This window comes from Aulonocara sp. 'chitande type north' Nkhata Bay, linkage group LG10 (genome assembly GCF_057382095.1).
Source record: "Aulonocara sp. 'chitande type north' Nkhata Bay isolate Kocher_YH1m ecotype deep benthic linkage group LG10, A_spYH_male_GT1.1, whole genome shotgun sequence".
NCBI lineage: Eukaryota > Metazoa > Chordata > Actinopteri > Cichliformes > Cichlidae > Aulonocara > Aulonocara sp. 'chitande type north' Nkhata Bay.
The window spans coordinates 26702495-26727311 of NC_141353.1; the positions used below are offsets into that span (position 1 = coordinate 26702495).

Sequence of the window (24817 nt, forward strand, 5' to 3'; positions counted from 1 at the left end):
TTTATATGATGGATTATGCAGAAAAAGTCGAATTGGGTTGAAAGTTCTATTGCTTTATTACCTATTTAGGGTGTAATTTATGTTTTAAAAGGTAATCAGTAACTAATTACTTTCAAATAAGTAAAGTAACAGAATTACTTTTTTCAGGAAGTAATCAATAACCAATTACTGATTACTTCCTGAAAAAGTAATCCTGTTTACTGATTACTTATTTTTGAAAGTAATTAGTTACTGAGTACCTTCAAGTAACTTGACCAACATTGGTCTCAAAATGGTCAGTAATATTTGTTTTTCTTAATGTGGCCCTAATACCCCTTCAAGCATTATGAAGCCATACAGTACTTAAAATATACTTCTATTAAATTGTCTCCTGAGAGTGTAATGACACCACGCACAGTGGTCTGGTAACATGACTAATCACTGGTTTTATCCAGTGGCATTGGGGGTTGTAAAATAACTGTACTCTCCAGTAAAACCCCGACCCCCCTCTCGTTACGCCCCTGCTGCACGCACCATCGAAAAATGACCGCGAGAAGAGTTTTTGCACAGTTGGGATGAATAGGCTGGTCGTTAACTGTGCAGTTACCAGTTACTCACTCTGACCGCCTCCAGTCTCTCACTCGACCTCCGCACGGTTGCCACACGTTTGAAGCCCCGCGCGTCTTCCTGGTGGGCGGCGACAGATGGGCAGTTTAAATAGCGACCAATTTCTCTCTATTTAACATTCTCTCAGTTCTTTGCGTGTGTAAGGAAGCTGACCACCTCCTGGCTCTTCTTAATAAACAGCTGAAATGGCTCTGGACGGTAAAACTGCGATAGTGACAGGAGCGGCGATGGGAATAGGGAAAGCGATAACGGAGATTCTTCTGAAAAACGGTGCTAAGGTAAAGATTAAGCTCGGACTTGGATTTCTTGTGTGTGTGTGTGTGTGTGTGTGTCTGTGTGTGTGTGTGTGTGTGTCTGTGTGTGTGTGTGTGAGTGAGAGATTATATGTGTGCGCTTGTTGTAAACAGTGGTGTAGAAAATATTAATTTACATTTACCGGCACCCTTTAGTTGAAAAAAAATAGCAACTACAAAACAACCGTCGAAGAGTTGCCAAGCTGTTGACACCATGCCAAATTGTGACACATTAACTGGTAACACTTGACTAGCAGCATGTAATCCATGACTAAATGTGGAAATTCACTTGTTGCACACGTCTATCTTTTTATTTAAGTTTTTTTTTCTTCATTTTTTTGTTGCTGTTTTCTTTTATATTGTGTTTTTAGTTGTTCATGCCCCACAACCAAGAATTTTTTAATCAGCCTGTGGGGCAAAGAGCAGCTGGCGATGGAGTCAGCAAGAGCCTGTATATTTAGGGGTGTCTGAACATGTAGGTGTGCCCTTTACTTAAAAAAAATAAACACCTTGCAAAGCTGCCAAGTTTAATCTTAATCCTTGTCTTAGATTAAATGTGGAAATCTACCTGCCGTGTCTGTTTTTGTGTCAGCGCTGCATTTGTTATGTGGTTGTTGTTTATGTATTTTTAGTTCGTAAAGGTTGGGTGTGGATGAAAAGTGGGCAAAATATTGAGTTTTATGGAGAAAATAAAACGGCACACATTCAGAGGTGACACACATGCAGTGTTGGGAAGGTTACTTTTAAAATGTATTCCACTACAGAATACATGCCCCAAAATGTATTCTGTAACGTATTCCGTTACGTTACTCAATGAGAGTAACGTATTCTGAATACTTTGGATTACTTAATATATTATCATGCTTTTTACAACTGCATGAATGTACTATTGCTGTGTGATTTATTACTATTACTGAAGGTCAGAGGCTCCGAACCACAGTAAAGGGACCTCTGGCTAATACATCGGGTTCCTTGTCGGGCTCGTAGCCGAAAACTAGCTTTACTTTATTGTCTGGGTCAACTTCGCTTATGAGACACAGAGAGAGGCGTTGAAAGGCTGCTCCAACGGAACTTATTGTTTCAGAGGAAAACAGGAACACGGTGTACAATTGAGTCTTAATAGCTTACTTACAACTGGGCTCTCAGGCACTCTTCTTGGCTGCAGTGGTTATTATTATATTTACATGATACCAGCTCCCGTTTCTGCTCGATGACAACTTCTTTCTACTCTGCTTTCTACTTCCTTTTTCTCTCTCCCCCTCCCTTTTGCATAAGTCGAGGAACATGTCAGGTTACATTTCACTGTGTGTTATACTTGTATAACTATGCATGTGAACCTTGGTCCTTGAACCTTCCTGTCAATAGGTTGCCGTCCTGGACGTGAATAAAGTTGAAGGAGAGAATCTAGTTAAAGACCTGAATAAAGAGTATGGAGCAGACCGAGCCCTGTTCCTGAGCTGCAATGTTGAATCGGATGAGGAGTTCAAAGGTAAAGCACACAAACCTGGAAAAACATTGTGAACGGTGGAGGTACCGAAAAGGGGGAAACAGCTGGAAATGCTAAAGTAAATGGGTCCCTGGCTCATCCTGAAGTAAACAACTGCCGAAACACATGAAACTGATCAAACGCGCTGTGATTTCGTAGTATGTGTTCCAGGCGGCAGATGTTCACCAGATGAAAGGAAGTTTCCAAAATTTGGGGACATTTTGTCTTGAGTCATGCAAGTGGCATTTGATTGCGGCTGAAAATCCACATTCAATGAAAAGGGAGAGTAGAACAAGGTCAGTGAGGTCTGAAAAAACTGAGTACAAGGGAGAGGAGAAAAGCACAGCAAGATTTGTATCCAACAACAGCTAAATTGGGCTTGTTTGTTTCATATAAAGGTGGGTGCACAGCAAATCCAGCATGTCCAAATTAACACTGTCGGATTTGATTTCAACACTATTAAAGTGTCTTTATGGGTCCACACCAGAAAGTGTTAATTTAACTCTTTTTGGAGAGTTGGTACGTTAACTCTGATTTAGTGTTAAACACCAAATCTGTCTGGAGTTGATAATTTAACACTTGGTGTTAAGAGTTTATATATTAACTCTCAAAGAGTATTTTAGTTTAACTACGTAAGAGTTATCTTCTAATTCATTCTAAAAAGCGGGAATTTTACTGTTCTGAACTTCTAGAAATTTTTTTTGGAAATAAACATTTACTAAAAAGATGCAATGGTTTTTGAAAAACATTTATTCTGAACTGTGCACCACAATTTCAAAACATCTTCTGAAAGATGTAACAGTATACATGTTCTCACTTTCATTAGAATTTTGTTTATCAAAAGGTCTGACATGGTAAATGCAAATAACAGCATTCTCATCACTTATTTCTTCAATACAATATGCATGTCCTTCATTCATCCCTTTGTGGAACTTCAACGCACTTCTGCTCTCCCCCATATTCCATCTTCACAAGCATATCCTGTGCGGAGATTGAATAAAAATTAGTTGACGCTAATTAATGGCACAAATAATCCAGTAAACAATTGCAGCACAGTAAAAAAAAAAAAAAGGAATCCTCTTTGAGCCACTACTTGTGTAAAGTATTTTCCCAAAAGACAAGGACACAGGCAACAGGTAATACTGAACTAAATGTAAAACCTCAACCTTTTTAATTTTTACCTAAACCGTGTGCACAAAACTCTGGAGGGATCTATGCTAACGTAGAATCCAGTCAGGACGTCAGCTACTGCTGTTTGCTCGTTTTTTTTTTTATTTTTATGGGCGATCGTTTTCAGGCTTCAAGTAGCACCATTATACCAACATTTCACATTCTAGACATTGTTTTAGGTGTATTTGACCAAAAGTTTGACTGAAAATTCACATGCAAGCTTTTTTCAAGGCTGTGGTATTTGCCCGCAAACAATACCTTTCAGCTAGCTAAAACAGAATATTATGCTATCAGCGAGCAACATGGCTAATGCCTTTCACACAGCTTTGTCTCAACTCCAAAGAGCCACAGAAGTAAAAGCTCATAATAATAATTGAAACAATCGTTGAAAAAATGACTTACCAAGCATGGCAAACAACTCAAATATGTAGAGCAAAATGTTCTGAAACGGCTGCACTTCAGCTTCGATTGGAGCCGTGCTGGGGGCGGAGTCTGTGAATTTACTCTGTTGGTGTCATAGCCCCTCTAGGAGTTCAGAGTTAAGAGGTCAAGAGTTAATGTTTCCATTGTAACACCTCCAGATTTGACAGAGAGACTCATTTTTAACACTCGATTTTAACTACTATCATTTTACACCTCAGAGTTACATTAAAAGAATGTGACTCTGCTTAGAGTAAAATTAACTCTACTTTTGCAAGAAGACTATTAACACCAAAAAATTTAACACTTTTGAATTTGCTGTGTGGGAAAGGTCAGCATAGTTGTAAAGTGACTCTTGCAAAGTTAAGTGACTCCTGTAAACTCTCTCAGCTGCCTTTCAGAAAGCTGCAGAAGCCTTTGGAGCAATCGACATCTTGTGCAACAATGCCGGCATCTTGAATGAGGAGAAGTGGCAGGATATGATCTCCATAAACCTGGTAAGAAGCTGAAAGCACAACAGACGTGTTAGATTTGCTCTGTCTCAAATGGGATTAATTGCTGAAGATTTCAGAGCGACATCTAGGACAGTTATTGGTCTGACATAATAATGTCACAATAATATTCCTGTTATTCATTTCACAACATTTTATATGCAGGCAAGTGTTCATAGACAGTTGAAAGATTTTCGCCAGATATAAAGTTTGTGTTGTAGGCGGGTGTTATTAGGGGGACTTACCTGGCGCTGGAGCACATGCGCAAGACGAATGGAGGTGGAGGAGGGGTCATCGTCAACATAGCATCTATGGCAGGTAAATACTGTTTAATGGAAACTTGGAGAGATCACAGACAAGAGTGTTAGAAGTCATGAAATTCAGGTTTAAACTTTAATCTTTTACAATGATTGATACAACCCGTCCTACAGGTCTGGGCCCTCTTCTTACCTGTCCTGTCTATACGGCTACCAAGCACGGAGTGATCGGATTTACTCGAGCCGTTGCGGTAAGAAAGAACTCCCCATGATATTGTTCAAGAACATCAAGACGATATTTGTTTGCCTTGTGATATGCTAGCTAGCAGTCTCTATGAACATGCATGCGTGATGCAAGTTTTGCCTTAGTTTTTTGTATTAAGTAATCACATTATGAAAACATCTGAAAGTGCAGGGTGTTTTTTGGTGTGGCCTGTCATTGTGTGAAAATGGTGGAATTGATCAAAAATCTGATCGGTGTGGTGAATAATCACTGTTTCTTATGATCTAAGTTAGAGAAGGTAGCTAGCCTTGTGCGTTGTGGTTGTTTCTGTCGCAGCATAGTTGATAGTTAAACAGCCTTCAACTACACATGGACACAACTCGTATGCATCATCAGGCAGAATTAATTGAGAAGAGGTGAGACGTATACTTGTACACGCACACACAAAACCCCCAAAACAAAAAGTCCTACAAAAGTTCAGAAAAACTAGAACCAAAACCTAAGAAACACATAAAGCAGGCAAAACACAGTGCAACTTAGCAAAAATGTAATAAAAGGACATAACTGTTTAGAACTGAGCATAACTGATGAGTTGAAACAGCTGGGTAACAAGAAACAGCTGGAACTAGTCAAGTCCAACTAACTCGGGGATGCAAACTACAAACGGTGCTGAAAATCAGATATAAACAAAAAAACAAACTAAGAATGAAACAGCATCAAATAATAAACAAGAATTTAAAATTTAGCAAAAACTCAAGGTCCAGCACCCAGGACCATGACAGCATGTGTGAATGCTCCTTTAGTCATTAAGAAGCTGCTGGTCTGATGATAAAGTTACAAGCTAATCTTTACTGGTAGTACTTGCAAAGCTACATTTTTGCAGGGCAAGTACCAACTTGCCCTCTCAGAAAATGTGCATTATTATCATATTAGGATATTGTGTAATGTGTCTTAGTAAACAACAATGAAAAGTAGTTATCCATGATTACTGTTTTTTCTGTTGGATAACAAGGATATCGAATAAAACACACACAACTGATATTAGAAGCTGCACTCTTAATTTGTTGTTATTTGTTCTGCTTTCAGTGGCAATAAAGCTATCCTCTTCTATTGAATTAAATGGCAGTGCCTTGGTTCAGTAGGTTTAATAAAATACATTAGATTAAATTAGAGTTATGATATGTGCAATGAAATCATTTATAACAGCTACTTTTTGTTAGTGTTCCTGTGATATTATGAAGACTGGCTGATTTAGTGATATGTAAAACCAGTTGTACACTGGTGTGTTGGTGTGCTGCCAGATGGTACTTCATTAGAATAAGCATAAGCTAAATGAAGACATCCATCACCATATAAGTGACTAACCACACAAAAAAAAGTGTCATTGCAAATTAGTTGTACCAGGAATTGTCAAGGCAGTGTCATTATTTTATTTTGAAATCCTTCCTCAAGATACTACCCCCCCCCCCCCCCCCCTACAGAAAGCTATGTTGTTGAGTCATTCATCTGATAGAACACAGTTATGCATTTATTATTAAAGTGACCACAAATGTCAGTTTTTGAAAGATGCTATGGTCGTGTAGTATCTGATCTGTAGCTGTATGGACAATAAGAGCTTTTCTTCTATACACCAACAAAGTGGATTTTAACATTTCTTGCAAACTCTCAATGTGACGTCCAATTATATGTTGACACAAGTGAAGGAGGCCAACATTACAGCGATGGAAATTCTGGCTCTTTTTAGAGAACTGGCTCTTTCGGCTCCCAACCGGCTCTTCGGGTTGTTTAGTTGATAATTCTATATTATCAACAACAATATAAAATTATACACACAATTATGTGTAAATTATGTTGTCTCTTGTTGTTGCCCCTGGCTCTCTTTCTCTCCCTCCTGCTCAACATTGTCATATTAGAAAGTTATAGTAGTGAAAATGAGTGACACCAAGAAAAGAAGCAAAATCTGGAACCATTTAAATTTTACTGACAATACATAGGCAGAGTGTAGAGTGTGCATGAAAAGGATATCATGCACAGGCACCTGAGAACTGTCCACCCATCAGTGCAATGGGAAGACGAAACGCAGTCAGTTGAGTGTGATATTAATGAAGATGCCAATGTATCTACTGCAACAGGTGTCAAACTCCAGGCCTCAGGGGACGGTTTCCTGCAGGTTTTAGATGTGTCCTTGAGCCAACACAGCTGCTTTAAATGGCTAAATCACCCCCTCAACATGTCTTGGGGTTTGCCAGAAGCCAGTTAAATCATTTCGAGGTCAAAATACTCATCATTTTTGAGGATTTTAAGTGCGCCTTATAGTGCGGAAAATACGGTAGTCACTAACTGCAGTGGATTCTCACTCAAGTATTAAAAACAAGCCTCAGACTTAAAATAATGTTACTCTATCCTACTACTTTCGAGCCTCTGAAAGTGGGAGGCTGTGTTTAAACTCTACTGTGTTGGTGTATTAGAGACAAAAACAATGGGTTGTCCAAAAATCTGCTGCTCATGTTCATTCAGTGCAGAGTTATGAATCAACATGTACATGCGCTCTATGTGTAACTCCAACCTACTGCTGTTTTTTTTCCAATTTAAAATGCCCAAATAGTCATCTATTGATCTCCGAACACTTGAGAAATATATATAACCTGCATTTTAATGCCTCCGATTAGAAACAAACAGTAACTTAATGTTTATGTCCGTGCTATGCTTTACTTAAACCAAGAAGGCTAATTATGTGAATTTTTTTTTTTTTAACTAGGCTGCCTCTGCAGCATCAAACTATGGAATACGGGTCAACGCTCTTTGTCCAAGTTTTGTTGGAACCGAACTTTTTACGACAATCGAACACAAACTGGGACAATTTGCTCACCTGAAGGGTGCAGCCAACCAGCTTGTGGAAAAGCTTGGGGTGTTAAAGTGAGTAATTTTCTTCTGTTTCTTGTTAAAGCAGTCATAAACCTTACAACATCGACATTTTGTTTCTCTGCTCCATCTGTATAACTTGATATAATAATGTGTACATGCATATTCACTGATGTCACTGTACCTTTTTGATTCAGTACACCTGAGGTAGCAGAGTGCATCCTTGAGCTGGTGACAGATGAGACCAAAAATGGAGAGGCCTTCATGGTGCGCACAGAAATGAAAGGTTACGTCCCTTTTCCATCACTAAGTAGCACCGATAAACCTTGAAACCATCATGTCGACATCGGATATCATTCCTTAAGTATGTAACAGATATGTGAATAATAAAGAAAAACCAAAAACCTTCAAGCATAATTTCTTGTGTCTTTATTTAAACTGCTGTAACCAACTGGAAATCTGACAAAAGTAGAAAAAGGTTATCTAGGAGACCAAAACTGCACCTGCTCTGCTAGATTACACATTTATGAATCTGGTTCGTATGAGATAACTTCACTCTGAGATGGAGAAAGATGTAAGAAAGACAGGACAGTAGAAGAAGAAGAGTGGTTAGAATCAAAAGTAAGGAATTTTAAAGTCAAGATAGTTCCCAACGTGTTTAAGTACTTTATGTAAAAGTTGTCTGTGTAATTTGGACAATTTAGTGTTTACTGGGACAGAACTGCAAACCAGGTAAGACACATTTCTGATCAGTCAGCCATAGTTTAACAGAAGTAACCAATTTGTTTAGGTGGGACAGAACTGTTATGTTTTGCACTAAATTTCTTAACATTTAACATATCACAGGTGACGTTTAGCCCCACGATAAAGCAGCACAGAGGATTTTACATTTCATTTTCTAATTTTAAACATTTTTCAGTAACAATCATATTTCTAATTAATATAGTGGATTTTTTTTGTTTCCTTAAACGTGTAGGGCACACTATAGCAAGCAGAGCAAACCATGTTTTTGTTGTTATGTTAGATACTTTTCTTTCGTCAGTGCAAGTTAGTATGGAAGTGCTTATTAACATTTTTCTTAAATTTATAAGAAATATTTTCTGCATCATGATGCAACATTGTTGTGTGCGGGGTTACATATTCGCAGACCAGTCAGGGGGCTGGTATGTGGCCTGCTATGATGAATCATGTTTTGTTTGACGTCACATGAAAGGTGTGTTTGCCATTATTTATTTATTTATTTTTTTAAAATCTTCCTGTGTAAAAGTCAAAATACAGAAGGATTATAATGAAAAGCTAAGTAACTACTACAAAAAACTAAGTATGTCCTTTCTGCTTCCATAGGAATTAAGAGGTTAAGTATGCGAAGCTCATCCGGTGTCTGCTACTTGTGAATTACTGTCTCACTGCAAAATGATTCACAAGTAGGAAACATTCAGATGAAGACATTTGACTTTGTGGACATCACCCCAAAGTCAGACTGTAGATCTCAGATCAGCCTCAGTTAGCACGAAAGACTGAACAAGTATTCCTTTTTGGAAGGGTTGATAGAGTTGTTGGAATGGTTTCTCTCCAAAAAGAACAAGTCAACACAAAGTTGACACGTCGCAGTCATTAAGTCAACCATTAACTCCTCTGTATACCAAAGTGTTCTAGAGTCAAATGTGAGGCCGGCAGGTAAAGCTGGCCTGAAACTGGATAAACAGGTTAATGAGTGAAGCACAGCAGCAGATCTACACCAGAAGAAAATAATCAAGGGGTTGCAATGGCCCAGTCAAAGTTCAGACCTCAGCCTCATTGGAATGCTGTGGAGGGACCTTATAAGACTTGTCTATATAGAACTATCCACAAATAAGGAAATGAAGTGAATATTTACTCAACAACACCATGGGAAAGTGAAAGCCATACAGAAAAGTTCCACATTTCTTCCATATGAGTTTAACTTATTACTTTTGATCAACTTCAACTTTTTTTTTTTTGCATATTAAGTAGCTACTACCTAAAAATGCCATTTTATTTTACTTATTTCAGTCACATGGAGGTAATATATTCAAAAGTACATATTGCTTTTTTGATATTTCTCAAATATTGATAGTGCAGTGTGTTATTGGTGGACGCCAAGAAAACAACGTTGAACTAAAGAAATGTACTTAAGGCGTTAAAATTAGTAGTACTCAGCGCAATTGTAGCTTTTAGTTCCTTTCATTTTTTTTTTAAGTTTTGCCTGAAATGTTTTGGAGTTTTCACTAGATTTTTAACTTTTTTTTTGTTTAATTAAAAATGATTACAAAAGTGAACAAGAGTTTTGCTAAACCGAAAAAGTGCCCCTGTTATACTCATTCCTTTTAAGTTATGTCAACTTATTTCCATGGGAGACATGACTGAAAACTTTAAGTACCAGTTACTGAATATTTTTTGAATGTAATGACTAAACATCTTAGTTTTATTGTCGTCAAAATATATTGAAGTTCCAATAAGCTTCAACTTTTAATAAAAACATTAAGACAACCCGTTTCCCAAATTTCTTTAAGTTGTGCTAACATCTTTGGGTTTACAGTGTGCCGAAGTTGGTAATGGAAAAAATAGAATACTTTGTGTGCCGTTGGACACCTGACATTACATTTAAATAATTTTGGGCTGTAATTTCTTTGTATCATGACTGTAATGTGTTTCTCTAATAGTGATGTTTCCACAAAAAAAATCACCACTGTTTTCTTTGTGTATACTTTACCTTTGATCTGCTCCTCAGACTGAACATTGCACTTGAAGAACAGAGATCTCTTTTCTCCATACTGTTTGTTGAGGGCTTCCTCTAAAGTCTTCCCTGCAGTTTCATTTATATCCAAAAGGGTTACCTGAACAGGTGAAGGCGAGCAGAGATAAACACCTGTGGCTTGCTACATTTGGAATTGTTTATAGTTTACAGATCAATTTTTTTTAATAGTTAATGTTCATTCAGCATTTAAAATTTCCACCCTGACCCACTGCAGCTTGGGGTTCAGATGGTTGCAGTACATTGGTCCAGTGTTTAAAGCACCGAGTTCTGAAAAATAAGTGCCAGCCAAGGACCAACTCAGTGAAAAACAAACATTTGGCCTTTTTTTTTTATAGCATATGTTCAGTTTCAAAGACTATGCAAACTGTATTAATAATTTTCTTTGAAGTTTCAAAATAAAAATAATCCTAAGGAGTGCAGTCAAATACTGTTCAACTTGGATATTACATTTTAAGTAGTTTTGTTAATTTCTGTGCCACAAAAACAAAACAAAACAATGTAGATAACCACAAAAGATATGTGAAACTTTGATATAATCTTTAACGGGATAAAATGCTAAACAGAAAACTGGTTAGCACTTATGTAAAATCATTTCTAGCTTCTTTTTTCCCCTCTACAAAGATATACAGGCGTCCAACTTTACCTTGGCACCATTTTGCAGAAGTATCTCAGTTATTGCTTTTCCTATCCCCAGCGCTGCTCCGGTCACTACTGCAGTTTTCCCATTTAATGCCATTTCTGCTCTTCAGTAAGATGACAGTCAGAGGTGTGCTGTGTGATATCCACATCTGAACAGAGACAAGTCGGTGTGCTTTTATATTAAACTACTGCAGCCTGCTGGGAAAGCTGTTTAACCCTTTAAAGCTAGTCGGAGCTGGCATGCTCCGTTTTGCGTAACTATTTTTAAATCCCGGTAGAACTGCAACTTGAAATGCTCCCAAAAATGGTACTACAGCATGTAAAAAATATAATATAAGCTCTGGCGGAGTTGATTCTATGGTAGGTCTTAAAGGGTTAAACATCAATAAGGTAAATTCTAGGGCAGGGCTGGACCTGGACACAAAATCGGCCCTGGCATTTTTGGTCCAGGTGGCCCATCATGATTGCTTATGCACAGAGATGGGCAGTAACGCGTTGTTACTGTAATCCGATTACTTTTTTCAAGTAACGAGTAAAGTAAGGGATTACTATTGCAAAAACGGTAATTAGATTACCGTTACTTTTCCGTAGGAACGCTTTTTTTTTTTTTTTTTTTTTTTTTTTTTTTGCGAGAACGTCTCATGACAGTGACGTAAGCGAGTGCGACGTTCGTGACAACAGTGTGCAGATCAACAATGGATAATATATCGAGTGCGGGAGAGAGTATGAGCGTGCAGCGTTTAAAGCGTGGAAGTACTGACCTTACTTTGAGTTTGATTCCATAAAAAGTGACAAAAACATTAGCGTCCGTTCTGCGTGGGAAGAAAACTTCTTTTTACAGCGAAAAAACCCCTAAACTTCCAAGCAAGCACCGAGTGCGCTACGACGTAATGGGAAACTCACAGAGAAACTCGCGGATTCTTCCACTGACCGCTGCGGCACACCTGCACCAGGGTAAACCTCTGCCTACCCCACTCCTGCTTTACAGGTGAAAATAGAGCAACAGGACCGCTGAGTCTTTGACTTTATTTATTTTCTGCTGTGTTTTACTTGCATCTATTTGAAAGAGTGAGTGTAAACACACACAAAAAAAATTATTTTATGTGCTGGAATGTGCAGAAAATAGGTTTAAATATTAAACAAATTTCTTCCAGTCAGAGAATGTTGCATATAAAATTTAATTAAATTTTTGCTTATGCATAAAGTTAACAGATTAAAACTAATAAAATAAGTTTTAAAAAGGGACTTTTCCATTTGATTACATTTTGTATGATGGATTATGTAGAAAAAGTAGAATTGGGCTGAAAGATCTATCGCTTTATCACCTCTTCAGGTTGTAAATTGTGTTTATAAAAAGTAACTAAGCAGGGCTCTAGACTAACTTTTTGCCATGGGCGTACCGGTACGCCTAACTTTAAAAAGTTAGGCGTACAAAAGTTAGGCGCACACAAATTTTATAATAATTTATGTAATATAATGTGTTTGTCTGGATACACTGTGCTTTTTCAGCATTCAAAGATTGATGACACCGTGTCAGAGCACTGGCTATGAATTTCAGAAGGATCAGGCCTTAACTTAAGAGAAAAGTTAGCAATAGTTCTTTTCCTATTACAGCTACATCCACTTCTGTCGTGCCTAGGCGGCTCACTAGGGCTGGGTATCATCACTGATTTCTATAATCCATTCGATTCTGGTTTTCAAAGTCCCGATTCGATTCAACTTAGCCAGAAGAGTCAGAAATATTATAATTCTGATCACTTATCAGTACTGACTTCATCAGAATTGTGAGCATCACAGCAGATGCCTTTGTGTGAAAGTAACTGAGAATAAAACACAGAAAAACATGAAGGAGATTTTCCTGGTCTGGCTTTTTATAGCAGATAACCTTAAAAATATTCTACAATGTTCTGCATATAAAGTTTAAATTTCTTCAGTATTGAACAACAGAAAAAACAGGCTTTCTTGTCCGAGGTCATTTAAGTGAAAAAAAAGAAAAGAAAAAGACAGCAGCCACAGCGCTGTAAACAACAGTAGACTGGTGGGTAATAAGCGAATGAATAATACAGAAAACAGAGATTGGAGACGGGAAACTGTTCTTGAAGTACAGAGAGAGAGAGAGAGAGCTAGCTGTGCATGGAGTGTGATTTTAATAGTCGTGGAAGCAAAACAGCAAAATTCATGACGACATTGATCAAATGTGAAGCGCAGTTTGCTGCTTCTTTTGCTGCTGGCTCGGTGAATTTTGGCTGGAGAGACAAAACCTGCAGCTCAGAATCAGCGCAAAAAGACGTAATCACAGCGCGGACCGGACGCATCAGGATCACTGAGCTCCGACAGCGTGTCCGTCTGCGGGCCGTCGGGTGAGAAAGCCGAGAAAGACAAAGTTGATTCTGATGCCTCGGGTCCGTTCTGTGTTTACGTCTTTGTGTGGAGTCCGTGTACCTGCTCTCATCTGCTGTTAGGTTGTTGTTGAAATGGTTTTGTGAGCTTTAATCTGAGAATCTGGCGTTTCTGGCAAAACACAGTTATATTTAAAAGTCGAGTCAGGATCTAATGAGTTGATATGGCTTTATTCAAGCTACTCACCGCCCACTTCCACCTGCACTTTCAACTGGACCACGGCCAATCAGAGAGGTCCCGCCCAATGGCGTGTCCAGCGGGGTGGCCTGGGGGGGCACAGGCCACCCCCCAAACCAGACTGGCCACCCCAGGTGCCACCCCAAAGGCAAAACAATAAAATTCAATCAAATATCAAATGTCCGATTATGTTTTCACGGTGACGCTCAGATATCCGAGTGTAAGTGAATGCAGCATCGCTTCTGCGCTATGTGCATCACGTTAGCAAAGGTAGGAGAGCCAAGCGCGAAAGATGGCACTGCAGGAAACAATTTTTCGGTGAAAGAAAATGAGGACAGAATAAATGTCCCGGTAAGTAATATTAAGTTTGTTGAGTTTAGTAAACTTCGGTGAAATTAGAATACCAAGGAAAAAAATAACACTTAAAGAATTATTGCAGCTGTGGAATATTTCAGACAGTTTGCTACTGAGGGCAGCTAACATAAGAGTTATGCGTTATAAGATATAATCTAAGTCGTAACATTGCTGTATGGAGCTGCAGGTTAACATAGCTGGACTGGCCATCGGGCATACCGGGCATATCCCCAGTGACTTATTTTTTATTTTTTTTGTAATGGCATGAACAATGAGAGGTGGTGGATTGGCCAGATGCAGGTCGATGTGTAGAAATAACTCCGTTGTTTGGTGGTGGCTATGACGGGGCTTCCACAGAGGCAACAGGTGGATGAGGGAAGGGGAGGCAGGAGGAGAGACCCGAAGCAGCCACCAGTCCGAGTGTCAGGTGAACTGAACTTCAGGTAAGAAGTTATGACCTGCAGTCTATCTGGGTCAGATATAAACCAAGTTTAGGTGGAGTTTATTTTCATGTTGCTGACTTTTTACTGTCAGTTGCAATAACTCATACTGCGTTCTAGCCAGTTTGACGGAGTTTTTATACAGCTGGGTGGGTGCTATGATGTTACTGATAGTGAACTTTATTTTATTCATAAGGTTAGTAGAGTTGCCAACGGCTCCTTAAAAAAATGGAATGGTCCCTCATTCAGAGAAAATATTACACGTTTCGTATTGAGCTGAGAAGAGACGCAGTTTGTCCCGGACTTTAGCTAGAATGGAAAAAAGACACAAAGCTGGATTTATTCTGTCTTTACGCTGCACAGCTGCCTCTTCTCTCATTCTCTCCCCCTCCCTCTCCTGTTGCTACTTCAATCATGAAACTGATCAATGATCAGCTGATCTGCTTTTCTCTCTTGTTTATCGCCCACTTTGCGCCAGAAAGAGGAAACCAGCAGATGTTGCGCTAAACAACAGCAGCACGTTTAAGCTTGATCAGCTGTTGTTAGAATGTATTTAATATTAATTTCTAGTATCAGCTGATGTTTGCTGGAGCCACAGCTGTAAAGCTGCTGGTCATGATGTCTGTTTAGATATGTGGTGAGAGGGAAACATGAAGATGAAACCAGGAGATGTCCTTACTGAACCATCAGAGCTGAACAGGTGATGGAGAAACAGGTTTACCTTTTAGGTGACATGAATGAGTTGAAGGGAAGTTATGAACTGTTTCTGAGAGATAAATAACACCAGGATCCTTTTTTATGTAGCTGACAGCTGGTAACTGTGCAGGGGCGGGTCTAGCAAAGTTTTGCCAGGGGGCCAGGTAGGGCATTAACAGGGAAAGGTGGGCACAAAGAAATACTTTTCTTTCTTATTCTCATTTAAAATACCTAGTTTTTATTAAATAATTATCTAAATCTTACAACCAAAGTTTTTATCTGACGTAAAATGTATAGAAATCATACATATACCAACAAGACTGTACATCACTGTCACAACAGGGTTTGTTTTCAGTCAAAGTCTTTATGGCTTTACTACCTGGTGGGTCGGTCTGTAGTAAAAATGCCCAATTTTTTTGTCCCAGTCCAGCCCTGCAGGTTAATACTGGCAGTGTCACCATGCCAGCTGACTGTATTTTATCATCAGCCAGTGTTGTTCTTTATCAATATTACCAAAGTTTACGATAAGGCAGCATAGAAAGTATTTACTTGCTTTCAGGTTTCATTCAAATGTTAGTCTTTTCATTTGTTTCTCCACTTTTTTCCTGTTTCAAAATCAAACACCAGTTTGTGAGAAGATTATCTTCTTTTTTTAACAGGCAGATAAAGTTTTGCATTGGCTAATTTGTCAATTGTTTGTTACAAATGTTCGTATTTTAATTTTCAAAAATGTTTTTGCCCAAAACATATGTGCACTATATGTCAGTAAAAATACTATGCAAATATTGTTGTCCTTGACTGCTGAGTAAACACTGACAAAGCACTGATTGTATCTCTTGTACTTTATCAACGCAGTATCTAAAAACTTTGCACCGTAGTGGTTAAAATCTCATTCTAATAAGAGTTAAAAGTGCATTTGGTTATTAGGTTTATAGGATTATTGAATTATGGTTAAGGGTTGGTAGAATTTTTTTTTAAAACATTATCTGCCAATTAAATCTGCCACCCTTCTCCAAATCTGTGCCCCTACCTGGCCCCCCCAACAAAAATTTTCTAGACACGCCACTGGTCCCGCCCCTTACTATCTCTGATTGGTTTAGTCCACGATAGGGGCAAAATGTGTGTCTGTTGACCACAGGGAAGGTTACAGATTTTTTATTTATTTATTTTATTTTATTTTATTTTTTTTGCTACCCGAACATTTGGTCGCACAGGTGCAACCAAATTTTTTTTTTTAGTCGCACCACTGAAAAATTTGGTCGCATTTGCGACCAAATTGGTCGCACTCTAGAGCCCTGCTAAGTAATTAATTACTTTTGAAAATAAGTAATCAGTAAAGTAACGGGATTACTTTTTTGGGGACGTAATCAGTAATTAGTTACTGATTACTTTTTTCAAGTAACTTGACCAACACTGCTTATGCACTGCAGCAGTGCAGCACGTGACAATTAAAAGCTACAATTAACGCTGTTAATGGTGACTCACTCATTGTACTTGAATCCATCTATTTTCTTACCTTGTTAAGGTGACCTCGCGCTGTCTTGTCCTCACTGTCTTCTTGGGACTGCTGTCCATCCTCCTGCACTTCTCCATGGAGCCACTGCATCCCTAGCAGCTAACATTTCGGTTAAATTCACACATTTATTCTGCATTTATTTTCAGTTTTTTTTTCTGTCATGGCTCTAAACTTCTTCAACAAGCTGCATGAGAGCAGAGCGAAGGTAGGGGAGGGGCCGTTGGCGTTAAGTGATTTGATTAGGTAATAGTGTCAGCGATGAAAATGAACATTTTTTTTGTGTAATCAATCTCTATCCGGCTTTAACTGTGGATCCCAGTTTCTGTGGTCAGCTTTTCTTCTGAGTAAATCTTCCTTGTTAAGTTGCTCCTTTTACCGTAATTAACCTGAGTGACCTTTGCACATGCCCATCGACAAGACATTTCTTTCACCCCGGACCAAAACTGTTTCCGCCCGGTTTCGAACCGGGGACCTTTCGCGTGTGAGGCGAACGTGATAACCACTACACTACGGAAACCATGTCGTGATGACTTTCATCCCTGACCATTAGAAGACTCAGAAGTGCCAGAGTCGCTGTGTGCGATATTTTACAGTTATGAAGTGCATCTCTGAAGAAACAACGCACACAGTTTGAGTGGCACAGACCGTCTGATAAACTGGCACGGTAAGCTGCAGTTAAGTTTGACTGAATCCCCTCTGAACACAAACACATTACACTGAAATTGGCATAATTTAAATAAAATAATATCGCTGCATTCATGTGTTTGCAGGTTCAGCTGATGTTCATTATTTGTCTGTGAAGGTTCTCAGTCATCCAGGTCATCGTAGTCAAAGGAGCTTGCAAAGAAAAGCGTCTGGACTTCTTTAAGTTGCTTGAAGACGTTCATTAAGATGTTCATTATTATTGTGTCCAGTTTCTGCTGACGAAAATTCAGCAGAAACTGTTTTTTCTGTGGAGTGACTGTTACATATGTAGTATATAACACATATACAGTACATATTTTGATTGTGATTACGTAACTCATAGTACTTGCACGTCACATCTTGATGCATGCTCAGTGGTCCAGGTAAGTAAATCCCCAAAAGTTGATTCTGTTCATCTGGACGTAGCGTTTTCAGTGGGAGATACGTTTCGTCACTCATCAACGTTATTTCTTCAGTCTCAGCAGGTTTCCAAAATCTTATAAACAGTATATTTGCATAATGAGTGAAACTAGCACCACTGAAGGAACAATGGGCTGGGAGGTCAGTGCCTTGATCATTAATATGCAAATTCTCATGACCATTGATCAGTGGTCAGTCATTATGCAAAAGTACTGTTTATAAGATCGGGGAAAGATAAGAATGAAGAAGTCACTTGGATGAGTGAGGAAACGTGTCTACAAATGATACGCTACGTCCAGATGAACAGAATGAAATTTTGGGGTATTTTAGGGAATTGAATTCAGTAAATCCCCACTGGGTGACCGTGGGTCAAATATGGCTTGTTACTTCAGTTAATAACGTAATGTTTATGAAAAGTGTGACTCAGGGAAACCAAATAAATATGTTTCCGCCCGGTTTCGAACCAGGGACCTTTCGCGTGTGAGGCGAACGTGATAACCACTACACTACGGAAACTACTCGAGAGATGTCAAAGGGTCCTTTCTCCAAAAACTGAACTATAGCTAGATCACTGAACTCAAAGACATCCTACAACGACAAGGACGAATGAGCGAAAGTAGTTTTCAGTAGTGATGGCCCGCTTGAAGCTGAAGCTCCGGTGCGTGTGTCAAAAAAATCAACACACTGCTTCAGAAGCACTGTATCGAAGCTTGATTCGTTTGGCCAGAGTCACGTGATCGGTGACGTCCGAAGCTTCATTTAGAACCTAACTGCTTCGGTATCTGATTCAATGGTTTATAAGGAAGCGAATCATTCACGGGATTTGTGGAGTGTTTTGATGGTGACAGATAGCGAACCACTGATCATTCCACTGAGAGATTTGGAGCCAGCGAGGAATAGAGGAGGTTCTGTTGTGTGGGAGAATTTTGAGTTGATTTTTGTCAATCGGGTGGGTTTTACAGCTTTGTGTTCTGGCCGTTTACTTTTGTTTTGTGCGTGTTTATTATATCTGAAAATGGGAAAAAGATAAAATGTCAAAAATCTGCCTCCATAATATAAATATCATTAAATAACTTTAGAAAAACTTCCACTTGACTCTTTACATGTAATGTTGTAAAAATATATATTTTATTGTTTAATTAATCTGAAAATGTTAGTCTGCCAAATGTGCAGCAATTGAATTTATTTATTCTCTTTAGCTGATAGTTTGTGGGGCCCAGGTAGACTGTAAAACTGCATCTCTACCAGTTTCTCTGCACTCCAGCCTCCTCTGGGCCATGTGAAGGGATTTTCCTTAAGGCAGGATAAATGATCTCCACCAAAAGGAACAGGTTCGGTCATCGCACATTAGAACAAATTCTCTTTTTAAATAAAAATGAAAAAGGGTTACCTTAAATGCATCATGTTTTTAATTTGCAATTTCATAAGCATTTTTCCTTTCCATTTCACAATCAATTCTACCCACAGGTCAAAAATATGTCTGGGAAAATTTCCCTAATATAATATTATTTATAAATACACCTGTCTAGCGATTAATTGCATAAGTGCATGGAGGCAGGACCTCAGGGCAGAAGCATACTCCATAATGTGTTGTACATTATTATATGTATATATTATATTGTGGCGTGTTGGGGGAGCGGCTAGTTCTCTCCCATCATGCCTTGGGACGTGTGCTGCTGTTTGGATGTTCTTGTTTTGTTGTTTATGGTTACACTACTTTTAACTGTTATCCTGAATGTTGTGTTTGTACTGTGGTTCAAAGGCACTTACAGTTGTTGTTTTATAGAATGAATGAAACCATGGGTGAGTTCTGTTATGCTGTTGATGACCCTCGAAGCACAGTGTAGCATCAGTGTGTGTTGTAATAAAGAGCTCCCCCTACCAGCTTGGGGTTGAATAACAATCTCTCTCTGTGAGCTTCTTTATAAAGTTTCCTCTGCATGCTACAATATGTAACGTGGTATTTTTCAATTATTGTATTTACTAACGTCAAGAAGTCACAAGCAAAGGAAGACCACACCATGGTGCATGTTTAAACAAGGACACCTACCCGCTTCAGGACACCTACACCAGGAGATGCCGGACTAGAGCAGCGCAGATACTGAAGGACCCGTCCCATCCTGGCAACAAACTGTTCCAACTTCTGCAATCTGGTAGAAGGTTCCGCATCTTCCGGGAAAGGACAGAGAGACTCAAGAGGAGCTTCTATCCCCAAGCCATCCGTGCCCTAAACACACACACCCGCCCTCTCACATCATCTATAATTGACTGAGTCAGGACTCTTCCAGACACTAAACCAAGGCACAATGTACATTTCAATTCCTTTAATTTTAAATATGTTTATATTGTCTATCTTGTAAAATAGTCAGATGTCTATTCATATTAATGTACAGAATTCACCTGCTTGCTGCTACTGCTGCACATTCACCCAATGTATATTGGGTGAATATATATATATATATATATATATATATATATATATATATATATATATATATATATATATATATATATATATATATATATATATATATATATATATATATATATATATATGTATATGTATATATATGTATATGTATATATATATATATGTATATATATGTATATGTATATATATGTATATGTATATATATGTATATGTATATATATGTATATGTATATATATGTATATGTATATATATGTATATGTATATATATGTATATGTATATATATGTATATATATGTATATATATATATGTATATGTATATATGTATATGTATATATATGTATATGTATATATATGTATATGTATATATATGTATATATATATGTATATATATATATATGTATATATATATATATGTATATATATATATATGTATATATATATATATGTATATATATATATATGTATATATATATATATATATATATATGTATATATATATATATATATATATATGTATATATATATATATATATATATATGTATATATATATATATATATATATATGTATATATATATATGTATATATATATATATATATATATATGTATATATATATATATATATATATATGTATATATATATATATATATATTGCACATGTCGAGGAGCGTGTCAGGCTACATTTCATTGTGTGTTATACTTGTATAACTATGCATGTGACAAATAAAGAACCTTGAACCTTGAACCTTGAGAGTTTACTGGTCAAAACTATTTATTAAACAAATAAAACACATTTTTTTAACCACCAAAAAATGCACGTTCAAAGCAACACAACAGCGGCCCAATATCAGACAAAACTCCACTCTGTAGAGTAGGCAATCGTAATGAAGCAGTTGGTTTTATTTTGTGGATTCAAGCTGCTCTTTGTATTTTTGGCCACCAGATGTCACCAAACAGGACTGTGTTGAAAAGCTTCGAGTAATGAACCGTTTTTCAATACAAGCTTCAGTGCTTCAGAAAGCTTCATTTGGCCATCACTAGTTTTCAGCATTGTCTTCTATTGTTATTCTATATGTAACAAGTGTCACCTGGCAGTTTGTTGCTCTCTGCCAGGTGATTGGCTGAAGAGCTGTGAAAAGGTGCCTTCCTCCTGCTGCAGAGTCGGGGCGGTCTGCCTCCCCCCACCGTAGGGAAAAGGGTAACACCACCTGGGTCTGGGTGCAGTTCCCCCCTCCAGGGGCAAGGGCACCTAGACCCGGTTTGTAGAGTACGCTTGGGGAGTGTGATCGTGTGTACAACGTCTCTTTATGTCTGTCTCCACGTTGGTTGAGTGTGGAGTAAGTGCATATGAGAGCATGAGGGTGGGAATGGATGTTTGTATCTGTGTGTGCCTGTATGTCTGTGTCTATATGTCAGGTTGGGTGTCAGGCGCCACCGCTCTGGGAACATCTCAGGCCCTCCAAGGTATGGAGGCCTATCTCCCCCTACCACCACTTCCCCTGCCAGTGGCGGTCCCCCTCGGACATCGGTGCGTTGGTGGCTCTTTGTGTCCGGGGGTGGGCGTCCAGGTACACACCGGCTCACTCCTTGGCGGCCGCTTATCGGGGCCTGGAGCCTGGGGCTCGCTCGGGCCACTTCGGAGGTGGGGTGCCCCCGGCCTCTCGGCCTGGGGCTCGGTCACTCAGGCGCGGCTGGCTGCCGGCGGAGCTCACGGGCGCGTCACTGCAACTCCCCCTGGCTTCTGCTCCGCGGCTGCTGGGTGAGCCCTCATCTGGGACTCTCCTCAGCTCTTTCTGGGATAGTGGCGCGGCTGCCCCTCTGTTGGTCTTCCTTGGTCTCTTGTGTTCTGGGGGCCTCTGGATGTCTGGAGTTTTGATCTCCTCCATACCTGCTTCATGCCCTGAAGGACGGGGCTGTGGCCCCCCCACACCCTCTAGCAGATTATTACATGAAGGAACCTTTTAAAAAACAAAAAACAAGCGCGTCCATGCTCACAGGTGTACACACGGGTGATCACACCCACAAACTACACCCTTTTTGGCTCCTACCTCAAAGCACACTGTTCTGTTGATCTTATGTGCTGCACAATAATGTTTAATATTTAGTATTTACTGTCATATTCCCATATATCATTGTGATGTTGTTTATTCTATTACTCTTGTTCTCTTCTGCTTGTTTTCTTTATTCTTTCTCAGCAGGTGACCCAGGTGATTGATATATGCATTTTTTTTCTCTGCCCGTTCTGTTGGTTTTTGTCTTTTGCCCTTCTCCCCCGTCCCTCTTCTCAGCTGTTTCTCTTTCCCTCTTTCTTTCTCCCCTTCTTTCCCCCAGTCAAGTCTGTCCCGTATTCAGTAAGTGAAAATAAAATAAACAATAAAAGGTGAATCAAATGGACCATTACGGCAAGGCTGGGATGGTCAGTTTGGTAAAGTAAATCCGTTGGGCATCTTTCTTTGCCTTTAGAGAACAATTCTGATGGCAAAAGAGCCAAACGGGACAGGCAGAAAAAAAATCCTCTACTAATACACTATTAAGTATCATGGGAAAATAATGTAAGTTATACAAACAAACAGCCAAGACTAGATTCTTTTGACTCATTTTCAATAAAATATTATCTGTCATTGTTGGGAGAACATTTTTGCGACTTCTATTCTTATATTTTAGAACACATGACATTTTTAATGTTATCTAATCATTTTCTTCTTCGGATGCTGTCATAAATCATATTTATTTTAGAACATATGACAATTTTGCATATCATTAATATAATATAATATTGTACAATTAAAACATGCATCATATTCGCTTGTTTCTTTACATGTGCTGCATTTGTATTCCGATTGACCCTTTAGTGGCGCATGCGTAGTTTCCGTAGTGTAGTGGTTATCACGTTCGCCTAACACGCGAAAGGTCCCCGGTTCGAAACCGGGCGGAAACATGTTTTTTTTTTTCTTTTTTTTTTTTCTTTCTTCTTCTTCAAACATGGCTTCACATGTACAGTGAGAATGCAGTGTATAAATATTGTAAACTTTGTTTCAGTGTTGAGATTTACAAAAACCATTGTTTTTTTTTTATTCTGTTTAGGTTTTAATCTGATTTTACTCTCATCACCTGCAAGTCTGATACAGTGTACAACAGTGATAGACAGCAATACATACTTCTCCAAAAATTCTCTCTTTATCTAAGTTTTAGTGACAATGGGTATTAGTACTACAAAATAAATAGTGTGTAGAAAAACATATTAAATTCCCAAGCATCCTCCTGCAATTAGACACATTTTTTGACATAAATAAACTCACCTGCTTCTTCAGATATCAGTGGGACTGGTTCAGTGTCTGGAGTGTGAGTATGGGGAGATGGGAGTGGGACAGCTAAGCCTCATGTCAATATCTGATATCATTATTTAGGTATTTGGCAGATGCTTGGAAAAAAAAAACAGCAACAAAAAACCCAAACAAATAAAACAAACAAAAAATTCCTCAAATCATGTTTTCTTTTGGTTTTGCCTTCTTTGCCAAAAAGGTTATGTTTTTGGTATTGTGTCTCATTATTCTGTATGTAAACACTTATAGAAAGTACCCCATAAAGATTTTTAATATCATGTCACATTTTACCTCTGACCCCTCTTTCAAGGTCAAATAAGGCCAAATTTTCATAAAATGTCTTTTATCTTCAAACTGTGCTTAAAGGACTGCTACAAAAACATTACAACATCAAAACCAGTCTAACTATAACCCATGTCTGTGGCAGAAACTGACCCCAGACTGACACTCCACCAGTGTCTGTAGTGTGGTATCATGTTCGCCTTACAAGTCTGGTTAATTAATGCAGTTCTGAATGCAAGAGGAGGTTCAGGTAGCAGGGTGCAGATAAAAAAAAGTGTCCGGAGTGTAAATAGAAACCATCCTGTAATAAAGAATCTTGATGTATTACGTTACTCAGGCATAGAGTTGGATGTCTCGAGACCCGTCTTGGTCTCGAGACCCGTCTCGAGACCACTTTTACGTGGTCTTGGTCTCGTCTTGGTCTCGACGGACTTTGGTCTCGGTCTTGTCTTGGTCTCGCTGTCTCGGTCTTGCTGTCTCAGATCAACATAGTGGTCAGGAGATTTGGAGTCAACAGTATCCATGACACACAGCGTAACGTTCGATAATGCATCATGCGCAAAAGCTTTAGCTCTAAGAGCCGTGCTTAGAGAGTGCTTTGTAGTGAATCAGAATAGTCGACTCCCATTGAGCGAGAGCCGGCTCCTCACTTAATTTCCTTGCGCTGCTCAGCTGTCACGCAGCGACACACAGTGGCTCAGCCATGCTCAAATCCCTCCACATTGTGGATTATAATCTTCAGTTTGATGTTGCAATTTTATCTATATATAAAGTATAACTGAAACCAGTTACATATTTCCCATTCTTTAGACAGTTGTTGGAGGTGATCGCTGTTTTGTCAGATGACTTTGGGGCCAGTCAGTACCAT

At 38.7% G+C, this 24817-nt stretch overlaps 1 protein-coding gene and 3 non-coding genes across 4 annotated transcripts; 2 read left to right on the top strand and 2 right to left on the bottom strand.

The window, feature by feature from the left end:
• The first annotated feature begins 647 nt into the window (after window positions 1-647).
• Window positions 648-8219, top strand: LOC147321025 (15-hydroxyprostaglandin dehydrogenase [NAD(+)]-like). The gene is made up of 7 exons (XM_086309322.1): window positions 648-884; window positions 2265-2388; window positions 4366-4472; window positions 4688-4784; window positions 4898-4974; window positions 7705-7862; window positions 8006-8219. The coding sequence occupies exons 1-7, from the start codon at window positions 792-794 to the stop codon at window positions 8136-8138; spliced, it is 789 nt and encodes a 262-aa protein (XP_086165448.1). The 5' UTR covers window positions 648-791; the 3' UTR covers window positions 8139-8219.
• Window positions 8220-17250: 9031 nt separating this feature from the next.
• Window positions 17251-17323, bottom strand: trnav-cac (transfer RNA valine (anticodon CAC)). The gene has a single exon. It is a non-coding gene; the product is annotated as a tRNA-Val (tRNA).
• A 1030-nt stretch (window positions 17324-18353) lies between these two features.
• Window positions 18354-18426, bottom strand: trnav-cac (transfer RNA valine (anticodon CAC)). Its single transcript has one exon. It is a non-coding gene; the product is annotated as a tRNA-Val (tRNA).
• Window positions 18427-23209: 4783 nt separating this feature from the next.
• trnav-aac (transfer RNA valine (anticodon AAC)) lies at window positions 23210-23282 on the top strand. The gene has a single exon. It is a non-coding gene; the product is annotated as a tRNA-Val (tRNA).
• The last annotated feature ends 1535 nt before the right edge of the window (window positions 23283-24817 follow it).

What these genes read in the sequence shown, in the direction of transcription:
- LOC147321025 (XM_086309322.1), top strand. Translation starts at nt 792, where the DNA reads ATGGCTCTGGACGGTAAAACTGCGATAGTGACAGGAGCGGCGATGGGA. An exon ending in CAACATAGCATCTATGGCAG is followed by an intron (nt 4,785 to 4,897) that starts GTAAATACTGTT and finishes CCCGTCCTACAG; the next exon opens with GTCTGGGCCCTCTTCTTACC. An exon ending in GAAAAGCTTGGGGTGTTAAA is followed by an intron (nt 7,863 to 8,005) that starts GTGAGTAATTTT and finishes TTTTTGATTCAG; the next exon opens with TACACCTGAGGTAGCAGAGT.